This window comes from Mesoplodon densirostris, chromosome 9 (genome assembly GCF_025265405.1).
Source record: "Mesoplodon densirostris isolate mMesDen1 chromosome 9, mMesDen1 primary haplotype, whole genome shotgun sequence".
NCBI classification, from domain to species: domain Eukaryota; kingdom Metazoa; phylum Chordata; class Mammalia; order Artiodactyla; family Ziphiidae; genus Mesoplodon; species Mesoplodon densirostris.
This window is the reverse complement of record NC_082669.1, coordinates 77,400,649-77,414,675: the sequence shown is the minus strand read 5'-3', so window position 1 is coordinate 77,414,675 and position 14,027 is coordinate 77,400,649. Positions and strand designations below refer to the sequence as shown.

Below are 14,027 nucleotides of genomic sequence, written 5' to 3'. Positions count from 1 at the left end.
ACTTTAAAATTCATGTGCTAGTAGTCGCATGGAGGGAAAAAAATTTTTTTTAACTACAATTCAGTACAAATGAAATTTAATGCTCTCTTTACTATGATTATAACTTCCAAATATTTGCACCTCTGCCTCCGATAAATATTAAAATATGTAAGAGCCAAACGAGGTATGTCTTTTCAAGCTCCCTTTTTTCCCAAATGAAATCCCCCCAAATATGACCCCATATTCTCATGAGTCATATCCTCATTTTATTAGGCATGTCCATGTAATTTCTCCTCATAATTACAATTAGTTCTTTATCTGTTTATCTGTGTTTCATCTGCTTCTCTGTGCTGGTAGGGACATAGTCTTCCATCTTAAATTTCACCAGTTTTCTCCCTTCACTTCTTCCCTCCTGCTTCTCCTATGTTCTCGAAAGTGTATCCTATATTCTTCAGGGTCTTCTTTATTCAGAAGGTGCCATACAAAACGGTTACATAACGCAGGCTTCATTCATAGTTATAAAATTACTGATCAGATAGTAACTACAACAATTTCCAAACAACATCATGTAACCGACAACTCCAGTGCGGTGGGTGGAGTGCGGGGGCTACAACCTAACACAATTCATTAAGGGCTCTCAGCTGGTTGACTCTCTGACACTCCAGCAGTCTCTACCTCTCTCTCTCTCTCTGGGAAGCAGCGTTCCACCTTTCTGGGGCAGAAGTCAGTAATCATATTCTCCATAAGCTTCCCATGAGAAGATAGAAGAGGAGGGAGGTAGAACAGGTTGCCAAACCCACTTAGGCGTTCGCATAGATTAACCTACCAATTAAAAGGCGGGAGGTCACCCAAGCCAACTTTAAAAGCGCTCAGAGTTCTGACGCAAATTAGACCAAGGCAGGCTTTCTCTGACACCCGGGCCATCACGAAAGTTCTTGAGGGCATCTGTTGTGGATTCCCCATCTTTCCTTTCCTCTCTTCCACCTTATATTGTTTTCATTGGCCCTCTCCTCTCCCCAAGTTCTGTGTTTTTCGCCCAGCACTAGCACTAGAGGTATTAACCATTGTTGGCCCGTGAATTAAGCCAGTATTTGGCAGCCAGGCCTCTCTTGCGCCCACCAAAGCACCCATGCCTGGGTTCCTTAAAGTGTAAAATTCTAGTGCTGCCAAGTCACCTCTAAAGCACTTCTCAGGGCTACACAGCTAAAGGGAACCTACAACCGACAAGGTGCAGCGGGGGCTCAAGTAGAGGACCCTGGCTGCAACACACCAGAATATAACTCGCAAAACGGGGAATAGCTAGAAGACGTAAGAATGCTGCGCGGTAGAAAGATGCCCAACCTAAGCAAGCTCAGACGCGCAAGCGCGCGTGGCTCACGGCGCGTCTCCGTGGCCTCACCACAGCGCCTGCGCACAGGATCTTCGGAGCTGCGGGGAGAGGAGAGGAGCAGTCGGGCCTGGCGCTCCTACCGCCTCGGCAACTCCAGCCTGCAAGCTCCGCCTCCTTCAGCTGCTCGCCTTCCCAAACAAGCGGGTGCGTCCCTGGCGCTCTCCGTCCATTGGCCCTTGGCCTTTTCCGTTTCCGCCCAGCCCTCCAGAGTCCACCAATCAGCTTGTGCGTTTGGGTAAGTGGCCACCTCCTAGGCTGTCGCTCCAGGTCCTCTGCCTCCTCCCGCTGCTGCCTCCGCTGCTGCCTCCTCCTTCCCCACCTCCTCCGTCAGGCGGGCGGCTGAGGGGGCCCGAGGGGCGGCGGCGGCGGCAGCGATATGGAGCCGGGGGCCGGCGGCCGAAGCGCTGCTCGCGGGCACGGGGCCAGGCCCCCGAGCATTCCGCCGCCCAGGGAGCAGGAGCGGAAGCTGGAGCAGGAGAAGCTCTCCGGGGTGGTAAAGAGCGTCCACCGGCGGCTCCGCAAGAAGTACCGGGAAGGTAAACAGCGAGCTGAGCGGGGGGAAGGGGAGGCCTCGTCGCCCCCAGCCCCTTGTCAACCGCTCCCCTCCCCCCAAGGGGCCACCATTACAACCTGAAGGAGCTGCACGTCAGCCCCTGCTAGGGCCGCTCTCCCAGGTCCGGACGCCCCCTTCTCGGTCGAGTACTCGGTCGGCGTCAGGCGTGCTCCTCCCGCCCCCTTTTCTTCGAGGGCCCTTCAGGAGAGTTCCAGGCCTGTGGAGGAGCCGAGTGCCCACCTCCCCCATCCCCTGTCCCCAGCCGGGGTGCTGAGATTGTTGTCACCACACACACAAGCACGTAGATCCTCACACAGGAGGTGGAGTTCGCTCGCTGCGAGAGACATGAAGCTAAAACACGAAGGCAGGTAGAATCCATTCGAGAAAGACGAACTGAAAGAAGCCCGAGTTACCCTTCGCTGCCTCGCGCCTGATCAGCCTGTTTGATTTGCTGCCCCGTCAGACCCCCTTCCTAGTACCTAATTCCTGCGGCTTTAGCCCGGGCCGGAGCTTCCTCGCATTGGCTTCCAGGGCTGCGAAGTCAGCAGGCCTTAGAGCTGACTAGACTTCACCTTGCTAAAAGGGGGAGGGGTTCCATCCTTGCCCCCCCCATTCTTCAAATGCTTCATCTTAGGGTTTATTTAGGCGGGAGAGGAAGAGATCTGGGGCAGGTTCTCAAAATACTGTTTAGATTTGACTAATCCGTAACTACCAAGCCTCCTAAGGATACAGACCCCGGTGAAGCCGGCCGTCGCTGGGAACCCCTCTTATGGAAGGTCTTGAGCAAAGGAAGAAGCCATAGTGGCTTTTGCGTGGGCCTGAGGAAGGTTTATAGTTGGGATCTACAGTTATCCTTGGTATTTTAAAATATAGGCTTTTTTTACAGAGCTATTTTATAAGAAACTAACAGTGAAAATTCCCACTTTTTTCATGCGCTTATGAGACATTTCTTCTAAAGATCGAAACGAGGGATACTTTCTTCTGTCTTTAGCTTAATTGCAAACAAAAGTCGGCAGTCTTATACTTAGTTAAGTTAGGATTAGAAGCAAAATTATGACAGTGAAGGAACAGATAGGTAAGATCATGTTACTTTTGAGTTACAAACACTTTTCAATTACTCTGGAAGATTAAAACTAAGTGTCTTTTGTTCTCTTGAGCGTAGGTGATGTGTTTCATTTTTCAAACTTTAAATTCAGAGTTTTTTCCCCTTGGCAACTCCAGCCTCAGTTTTTAAATAGCTGCTTAAATAGTCCTCCTCAAAGCTGGCCTATAGTTATTTTTTACTAGGTAGCAATAGAAAGAGACTTATCGGGCATACTGGGATGTTAAAATTTGTTTTTTAAAAGAATGCTTTAAACCCCAACCCACAATTTATTCAATAAAATGAGTAGTTACCATAGCAATCGTTGCATCATTCTTGATATTCAGAGAGTGCACTTACGTAATGGCATTCAGTGTAGGTTCTTGTGTTGTTTGGAGAAATGAGCAAATAAAACGGACACACTTTAATTTATCATGCTATTTTGCATAAACTTAAGCAAGTACATCTTTTTAAAGAAAAATGGGTAGCATATAATTCAATTTCCATTTTTACCTTTTTATAATTATTATTATTAACTTATTCATAAATGAATAGATTCCACTTAATATACTGCTAATGTGTCATCATGTCTTCAAGAGCTGTTTATATTTGCTTAGTTCTCACATGTTGAAACATGTCTTCAAGCCTGAATATTAACCAAGGGAACACTTGTTCATAACGAGAATTAGTATTTGGAAGTTCTGAGAGCTAGAATAGATACATGTAGTACATAAGTGAATGATCTAGTGTGATTTAGGGCAGGTAAAGCCCTGGCAGTCTGTAAACATATGAATGAGACTGTTCTTTAGGCGTTTTAATGCCCTGAATTCCACCAGTGATCTAGACTTCTCTAGGCTTTACTCTAATGATATACAAAGCCCCATCAGTGAATTAGCAAAGTAAAAGATCCTAAAGAGCATGCCCTTTCTACCTTTATTTCTGACCTGTAGGTCAAATCTTAGTTGTGATTGACAAAAATCCATGAAAAAGCCATCTGTGAAAAAGTCTGATTATGCACGTAATAATACCAGAGAAGTAATTTTTAGTGCTTTCCTTTGAGGTCTTAGTATCATTATAGTATCATTTGCAAAGTCATCTCTGGTTATAAAATAATAATATAAATGGTGCTTAGGTTCTAGGTCAGGTTACAAAGGCCTATTTGATCAGTAACATGCCTGCACTGTAACACCAATAACTATGGAAACTTTACTCCTTTTATAACAATATTCCTGTCAGAAAATGCAGTGAAAATTCCAGGTTAGAATCTTGGAATGTTAAACTAGAAGGAACTTTAGCATTTATCAGTGATTCCCAAACATGGATAAACAGTAGACTTATATGGGTGCCTTTTAGAAAATTACTCCATTCCACCTCAGAGGTACAGTTTCAGAATCCCTATCAGTGGTGCTTGGAAATTGGTCAGCCAGATTTTGGACTGGTAATCTAAACTACTTCCTTCCTTTTTACACATGAGTGAGCTGAATCCTAAAAATAGTAAAATAACTTGCTTGAAGTTTGGATAGTTTATCATTAGCACAGAACATATTTTATGGGAATAATGTGTTTTTCTTTCCAATTCAAAGCCTAATGGTGTCTCCAAATGTTGTTGGAGTGGTAGGGAAAATGGGAAGCAGGAAGTAGCCCTAGAATTTGTGTTGGGTAAGAGGATGTAAACTGACGGGAATGGGGCAATCCATGGGATAGGTATGGTTCGCTGAGTTAAGGCTGTGTGAGGTGTGGGTTTCTTAGGGAGTTATGGGAAAGAGGGAAATAAGTTGGGGTAGAATAAAGAAGGAGGCAAAATATTCACTGGATAGTAAAGACAGGAGTGAGACCTGGATAATGAGTGTAGGGTTGGATAATATAGTTTTCCCTTTCCTTATCTCTGGTAGTGGAATTGAACATGAAGCAGGAATAAGATTGAAAATAAGATTTTTCTGATGTGGTAGAAAAAGGTTTCTCTCCATCTTTCCCAGTCCATTTGTCCAAACCGATGCTTGATGTGGCAGTAAGCAGACTTGGAGTAGAGGGTAGTGGATAGGATTGTAAAGACTAGCAGGTAAGTTTAATGCACTCTTTTACCACTTTTCCCCTCTCTGCTCCATTTTACTGCCTGTGTCACCACTTAGAGATCCTTTCTCTATTTGTATAAGAGTAAAGTGAGAACTGGAGATAAACGTCAGTGTTCCAGGCAGTGCTGATATCTGAAGTAGTTACCAAAAGGAAATGGTAGGGAAATGTTTAGCAATGGTGATGAGAAGGGGTGTTTCTGGTGTCAGCCATTTATAGATAAGGGACAGTCTTTTAGACTGAGTTTATATAAATGGAAATATGCTTGCAGATGTAGGTGTTTTCTATCTTTGCTATACAGAATTTTCAAAATAATGGCCTTGATATAAGCCAAAAATATTTAAAAATATATCATAGGATTGGAGACAGCTTTTAAATAAGAAACAGCTAGTTTTTCTTTCCAAACAGGGAGTTTGGAACAGGGAGGCATTGTTTAATCAAATCTGCCTGATAAGTACATATCTAATTGAGAACTGAAGTAGAGCCGTGTGTATTTTCAGTTGACTTTGTATGATTTTTTCCATAATCCTAGTCACATAATCTTATTCCTGTAATGATTGTTATTATGCTTGGCATCTCTTTTTAAACTGAAAGTATCCGTGTAAAAACTACAAGAAAATGTAAAGACTACAGCTGTTAGGAATAAAAGTATGATCCCTGTTCCTTAGTTTCGATTTTTTAACTTATCTTGTGAATGTCTTTACTTTAGTAATTTTCATCAACTTAATTAAGTCTCTGAATTTACTTATTCTATATGCCAGAACAGGTTAAATAAGTTTGTCACATAAACCCGTGTAGGTTATCAGACAAAAATAAAAAAATGCACGTTACCCTGTTAACAGTGATATTCTCAAAGTCATGGTTTAATGGGAGACCTTTATTACACTTTTCTACATTTAAAAAAATCAATCTTATTAGTAGCAATGATAATATTATAAAAGTGGTTAGAGTAAGTAAGACAGATTACTGATACTGAAACAGAAAAGGAGAACACAGAGTAGGTTGGTTCTGTATACTAAGTCTGGAAAACATTGTGTTACAAAGGTTAACAGCTGTGAGCAGCATTTTAAGAGTCAACTACTAAATAGCCTAGTTTAGATGTTTAATTTATTTTATTTTATTTTATTTTATTTTTTATTTTTTATTTTTCTTTTTGCGGTATGCGGGCCTCTCACTGTTGTGGCCTCTCCCGTTGCGGAGCACAGGCTCCGGACGCGCAGGCCCAGTGGCCATGGCTCACGGGCCCAGCCGCTCCGCGGCATATGGGATCCTCCCAGACCGGGGCACGAACCCGTATCCCCTGCATCGGGGGGCGGACTCTCAACCACTGCGCCACCAGGGAGGCCCCCTAATTTATTGATTATTGAAATTATTCTTCCTTGTTTGAGACAAAGGGTGAGCTAGAATAGCAGTTTAGGATAAGCTGAAAAATACATTTGTGATTGAGTTTTCTTTAGCATACATCTAAAATGAGAATTGTAGGGGGGAAGGAAAAAAACCTTTGAATTAGAAATAATTTTAAACTAAAACCAAAAGGTCTAAAAATGAAAGAATAAATGTATCGTTAGAGTTTTTCCTGAAACAAAGTTTTGAAATTGTTTTTAAAATTAGGATAACAGACTATGTGTTTCTAATTGAAATTTTCTAATTTTTTTTTCCTTCAGTGGCTTTCAAAACTGTTTCAAAATACTGACCAACTCCATGACCCCAAGGCACTTTTCACAGGTTCTCCTTGTTTTACTTTTTTATCAAGTGAAGTTTTACCCTTTTTTCTTTACGTGGGCTATTCTGATTCTGACATAGAATCTGAAAATGCTGGTTTTTATGGTAGAATCTTTGCTTAATCAACAAAATAAGGTGAAAAGTGTCCACAGAAATGCTTGTTAACTTCGCCGTAGGAGAGTCTGAACTGCCATTCTAGCAGGGGGAAAAAAAATGAAAAGAGTTTAATAATTAGTAACACTAAAAGATAAAGGGAACATTGATAAACAGTCAGCTCAGTGAGGTACACATAGTATATTAACTATTTGATTTTGTTATTTCTAGTCATCTTTGTATCTTTTTAATTTTTTGTATTTCAAAAGATACGGTAAAACTAAAAAGTATTGGTATAGATCCTTTGATTGTTTTGTGGGAAAAAATATAACAACAAATGCAGTGGATATTAGCCTTGATTCCACATCAGTATCATCTCTGGAACTTTGTGGAACACAGGCATCTGTATTATTTAAAAGCTCCATAGATTATACAGTGGACAAAAGGCTTGAGGAACACCTAGCTAAAGTACTATAGATTGGAGTAGGAAGGAATCTAGAAGAAAGTAGATCAGCTAGGAGACTCTTACACTACTCTTATTTTTTAAAGGTGAATAGTAGCATAAATAACAGTAGTGATCATGAAAATACAGAAAGATAAGTCAAATAGTCAAACATAAGTCAAAGTCAGAGTGGGCAGTTTTAATGAAAGTAAAGGGGAAAAGAGTCAATGATGATGCCAAGATTTCTTGCCTGGAAAAATATAAATAGCCATTTCCATCCAGTTTGGAAATGTCTGTGTTGAGGTGGGAGCAGGGAGAAAAGAGTAGACAGGCAGGTTGGCTTGTCATAGGGATAGTGGTAATGATTTAGTTTGGAATGTATCCCTTGGAAGTGAAGGACTGGAAGCTCTCTCTTGAAGTTGTAGCTTTGAGGGCAGATGAATGACCCAATGAAGTGATGGTAATGTATAACTGAGGACAGATCCTTGGAAGATACCAGTAGTGTCCAGTTTTACATAAGTACTCCCCATTCTACCGTATGCTCCCATGGCACAATTGCCTTGCTTTTATCATAGTTACCACTTACCAGTTCACTTGTCTTTCTCACTGAATTTAGTTACTTGAGTAGGACTCTGCCTTTTATCTTTGTATCCCTAGTACCTAGCACCTTGCCTTGTAGATTTAAGGCACACACACACAAAAGAAAGAAGCTGATATACATATTTCCTTATAGTTTGAGTCTAATCTTTTTGTATTCATAACTTATAAATTTTAACTTTGGATACAAATTTTTTGTAATGAATTTATGGTCATCTCTTTTTAAGTGAGTATATTAGATTAATTTAACCTTTTGAAAATGGTCCAAATTATCATTATTAGTATCATTCCATTTTTTTATTAAAAAAAACTGTAAATAATAGCAAATATAGATTAAAAAAATTTTTGTTCTCAGAAAATGAGAACTAATAAGGATATTGTGTGTGGTATAATGTGTCTCTGTGTGTGTTGGTATTAGAAGATGATAATTTTGTGTATGTGTATATATATTATATACTCTAATTTCACACACAAAATTTTGTGACCCCAATATCAATTGCCTAAATTTTGGAGGTGAAATTTGTACTCGTTGTAAAATCCAAACATCTGAGAATCACTGATCTAAACTGTACTAATTTATTGTGCTTTAAGTGTAGATATATTGATGCTCATTGCAAGGGTTATTTTAGACCCCCATGCCTTTAGAGGGACATCTGAGTATCCCCTATTCTCATTTATACAGAAATTGCTCTACTTATATAGAAATTCCTATTCCCATTTATGTAAAAATTTAAGTCCCAGAAGTTTCTCCGTAAGTCCTTTGCTTACACTAAACAAGAGATCTGTGTGGTGGTACACATTTCGGTAAAGTTGTTTCACAGGGGAATAACAGATACTGATGCCACTATTTCTAACTTCTCTTGATTCTTTTCCATCTCTTGTATAGGATGTGTTCAAAGTTTTACATTTCAGTTAACTGTTTTTATCATAAATATGTTTATAGTAAGAGTGTGCTCCATGCACAGAAGATGCACCATGGGCCAAACTGTGTTTATAAATGTGAACTTTTATCTATGCAGTGTTTTGTTTTTTAATTAAATTTGACTCTTCAGTTTGCCCCAAGTCTCAATTGCTCTGTGTATTATTTCACCAGACTTTTGAGTTTACAGTCTTGCCATAGACCCATGGCTTTAAGCCATGGCTGCACAGTGGATTCATTTGGGGAGCAGTGAAATAAATGACCAGTTCCCACTTCAAACCAATTAAATGAAACTTCTAGGTGATTCCAGTGTGCAGCCAGAGTTGAAATCACTGCCAGAAATCTAACAAATAATGCAGTTGCAGAGACTAAATAACTGCATTTGACTGACAAAAGACCATTTGTTTGTGGCTAGTAGAGTCAGTGTACTTTGCTTTAGTGCAAAGCTTTGTTCATATCTATGGAAGTTCATAAATTAAAAACTCATAAAGAGAGGTAAGGTGGTATAGCGGTTATGAGCGTGCACTTTGGCACTTGACTGCCAGGTTTGATGTGTGCCTTTGAGAAGGTTACTTAATCTCTCTATACTTCAATTTCCTTATCTGTAAAGTAAAATATCTGCCTCAATGGGTTGGTATTAGAATTAAATGAATTAATATTTGTAAAGTACTTAAAACAGTATCTGGCACATAGGAAGCATTACTTGTGTTAAATACATAATTTTAAAAATTAAAGGTGTATCTGTAGCTACCACCTGGATGCATTAAGGGCATTGAAGATTGAATGGTTTCTGGAATTTCTATCTAGACTGTTCTATAGTATCTTTCTTCTTCAGTATTAGGATTGCTGTAGTGTTTTTTCTTTTCTTTTCTTTTTTTTCTTGACCCCCTTTGCTTTTTGTATTTCTAACTTTTTATGTGAAAGGTCCAGCCTTTTTTAGCACATTAGAATACTGGGTTTTTCCCTTTATCAGAGAAATGACTAGTCGCAACACGTTAGGTGTAAGATGCAGGTTTTCAGGTGGTTCATTTGTTTGATTCTCAGGAGCTGCTTCAACACCATACATCTTGGATGTTTTTGTCCCACCTCTATGTGTGTCACTATATCAGATGCTCAAGAATACCGAGAAAGCTGGTCTGTGTGTGGTTTAACTATGTTCGTGAGACAATCTTGTCCTGATCACTTTGTTTTAATGTCTTGGAATGGCTGCTGAACTTGTTTCCACTTGGTCATGAGTTTCTCTGCTTACTTCATATTAGAGAAAATGACCTTTAAATGTTCTTTGAACTTGAATTTGGTAATCTGGTCATCTATTTGGTAATATACCTAAGTAAAAGTGAAAATTTTCTGAATTTCTAAAAGTTTAAGACTTGTTTGTGATACTCAAGGTAATTCCTTGTTTTTGTTTTCAGAGTATTTGATGACCCTCAAATTTAATGAAATACAGTTTTTATTTTGTAACTTTTGCTGTGTTCACAGCACATCATATTTTAAAATGAAATTTATTGAGGTACAATTTATATACAATAAACTACACACAAAGTATATAATTCACTGGGTTTGACAGATGTATACACCCTATATTATTTTACCACAATCAAGACACAGAACATTTCTGTTGCCCCCCAAATTTCCTCGTGCTCCTTTGCAGTCATTCTCTCACTCTACTCTTGGTCCAACTGATCTCTTGTCCCTGTAGGTTTGTTTTCATATTTTAGAATTTTATATACATGGAATCATGTGATACCTTCTCCATTGCATTGTACACCATTTAAGGACCACCATAGTGCAATGTTAATCTTTGGTATCGTGATTCACAAGGCTAAACTGACAAGAATGACATGCTATTCTTATCTTAAATTGGCCTCAGATTTACACTTGCTAAATGTCTTATCTTCTGTGCTTTATATTCTGTCTTTTTATACTGAGAGTTAGAATAGAGTTATTGAAAAAATAATATTATTTCTAATGTACTTCTAAACATCAAATGGTCCCAGCATGTAAAAATGCATGAACCTTAGCACCTCTTATTCATTTATTCATTTACAAGTAATTCTTTATCTATGTAATGTGTTACCAATAATTTCTTCTTAACCTTATAGATTTTTCAAAAAGACCCAAGTACTATAATCAAAGAATTTAATAGATGTGATTGCATTTCCACTTGCAAGTTTGGTTTTTTTTTTTTGACAATAATGTGAAGTGAAAAAAAAAGATAAATTAGCTTAAAACAGTGGAGAGAATCTCCAGAAAATTGACTTTGAACCTATTGGTTTCCTAAATGTCTCGTAACTAATATTTTGAGAACACTGTTTGAAGTATTCAAATTTTACTGCTTATTCATCACTATTATCTATTGACAGTTATGAACTGTAATTTGAATTTTACTCTAGCAGCTATTTAATTTGTAATTTTTGGTGTTTCTTATAATTTTTGAGCATGGTGAAAATTTAAATATTTTCTCCCCCATTAATGGGGCACCATGATTAACTTCTATAGCTTATATAAGTTATAAATCAAAAGTAGTCTTTACCTTTCAATTTATACTTTCTAATGGGAAAAATCACACCTGGTTTTAATAGAAAACTCTATATAAACAAGTGACAGAGTACTATAAGGATGGCAAATGCATATAGGGGGAATTGTAAGATGATCAAATGGGAGGCAGGTAAATCCTCTTGAAGAACATGGGAATTCAGTTATGTTTTGAAGGAAAGAAATTTGCTATACCAGATCGCATGAGAGAGGTTAATTCAAAAAGGAAGAATAGTATCCATTCTAAAGAGACAGTTTAGAGATTCCATTGGTTCACCTGAGTTTTGACCTGAAATACAGCTGTTCTTGAGCAACAGTAAATAACTCCTTAACTTATTATACTTGGTTCTTACAAAGACAGCTGCAGTCAAAGTAATATCTTAAACTAATCACAAAATTCTTAAAAATGTGGAACTCTTTTTTTTAAAAAACAGCTCTATGATGTATTTATTTTATAACTGGAAGTTCGTACCTTTTGACCCCCTTCACATATTTTGCCCACTCCCCTACCCTCTGCCTTTGGCAACTACCAGTCTGTTCTCTGTATCTATGAGCTTGCTGTTTGGTTTTTTTTTTCCTTCTTAGATTCCATAGAACTTTGTCTTTTTAATCAACTAATGAATGTGCTATTTTTTCCTAGTTATTGTCTTTTCATAGGAAGTAACTTATATTTATTCTTTAGTTGTTGCATATGTTTGTGAAGGTGAGTTTAGTCAATAATTATGGTATTATCCTGACAGTAGAACCAAGCTTTAAAATAATTTGGTTCATCTGACTTCCATACTGAATTTGGTTTGGCAACTTTAAGTTGGCATCACTTGTGTTTTGAATTATTAATTTTTTAATTAGTGTTTAAAAAATTTTAAATGTAAAGAGAATATAATGAATAGAAGTCATGTTAATGTGAACTTCATTCTAGAATTTTATCAGGCCATCAGGTGACTTTATCTTTAAGACCTGGCAGAGCTTTAAGTTGATCTTAAAACGATGTATTTGAACAAATGAATACTGATTTCTTCTCTAGATTTATTATTTTAGTCTGACTATAAAATGTTTATTAACTATTAATTTCAAGTTAGGCTGCAGGACATATATATATTTAATTGTGTTTTCTAAATATAATTTTTTAATTGCCCAGAATTCTCTGTGTTAGGGCAAAGTCGAATGTATGCATTAATTAGAGATTTTCCTCTCCTTCTCTCCATTCCCTTCTCTTCCCTTCCCCCCTCCCCCCCTTTTCTCTCTCTCTCTCTCTCTCTTTTTAACTAAGATACATTCATATTTTTATAGGATGCCTGTAAGAAATAAGAAAATAGATAATTAATCACAATGATTTTGAGTCATCACAAATACCAATATATAAAAATCATTATAAAGCTAATTAATTCATTGAGACCTCTAATTGATTGAACATTTTTTTTTTTTTTTTTTTTTGCGGTACGAGGGCCTCTCACTGTTGTGGCCTCTCCCGTTGTGGAGCACAGGCTCCGGACGCGCAGGCTCAGTGGTCATGCCTCACGGGCCCAGCCGCTCCGCAGCATGTGGGATCCTCCCGGACCGGGGCACGAACCCGTGTCCCCTGTATTGGCAGGCGGACTCTCAACCACTGCGCCACCAGGGAAGCCCTGGAGACTCTTATATGTTAGTGAAAACATTAAATTGAAGTTTGCAATCAGCTTGATAGGCTTACAGACAAAATATGAATCCTTCCTCAAAACTTTAGTAGAGCAGATAGTAAGCCTTAAAACTACATAAAAAATTGAAGTATTTAAAGAGAATTTTGAGTGTGAGAAACTAGAGGTCATCTAAAAAGCTGAAGGGCGATAGGTTTCCACATATATATATAAACTCGTCTTTGTATCTCATAACTAGTAGAATAATTCTAGAGTAAATTGAGTTTCACAGTATACAATGTCATAGTAAGGACTCTGAGAATTTATAGTAGATGCCTTTGGCGGCTCACATAGCATACCATTGGTCCTTGGGTGTGGTGGACAAACACTGAGCTCAGAGGCACTTGACCCCGACCGAGTCCCATTTTAAATGTGTGTTGCTTTCTTTTCTACTTTTCACCTTTTCCCAACACTGATGGAGCCCACTGAGGGCATCCCCTTTTTCAGTGCCTAAGTGTAGACTAGAGGTACAGGTTGTTAACAGCCCTCAGTTAATGGGGGATAGTAACTGATAGATAAATGCTCCAGCCTCCCATCCTTTAGGCATACAATTCCAGAGGCTTTCTGTGTGCATCTGTGTTGCCCACAGCAGCAGCCTCAGTAATGCATCCTTGTATTAGCATTTTCTCCTCCCTTAACTTGTTCTCCTCCTGTTTCATAGGGTTCCCTTCTAAATAGACTACTTGAATCCAGGTCCTTGTCTTAAGTTGTACCTTCTGTAGAATCTAAACTAAGAAGTCTTTAAAAAAGGAAATCTGTTTAAGTATGTTAAACATAGCTTTTCCCAAATATATTTGATCATAGAACTTTTGTTTGAATGACTTCTATTACCAGAAAATGTAGTAAATTTATGTATCTAGGGCTTCCCTGGTGGCGCAGTGGTTGAGAGTCTGCCTGCCGATGCAGGGGACACGGGTTCGTGCCCCGGTCTGGGAAGATTCCACATGCCGCGGAGTGGCTGGGCCCGTGAGCC

The 14,027-nt window shown here is 38.7% G+C and overlaps 1 protein-coding gene across 1 annotated transcript in view; it reads left to right on the top strand.

Moving 5' to 3' along the window:
• The first annotated feature begins 1,664 nt into the window (after positions 1-1,664).
• BMT2 (base methyltransferase of 25S rRNA 2 homolog) overlaps positions 1,665-14,027 on the top strand; it is an 88,130-nt gene continuing 75,767 nt past the window's right edge. Inside the window, exon 1 of the mRNA XM_060108052.1 lies at positions 1,665-1,905. Within this exon, the coding sequence (XP_059964035.1) occupies positions 1,746-1,905 (160 nt within the window). The 5' untranslated portion in view covers positions 1,665-1,745. The remainder of the gene's footprint in view (positions 1,906-14,027) is intronic.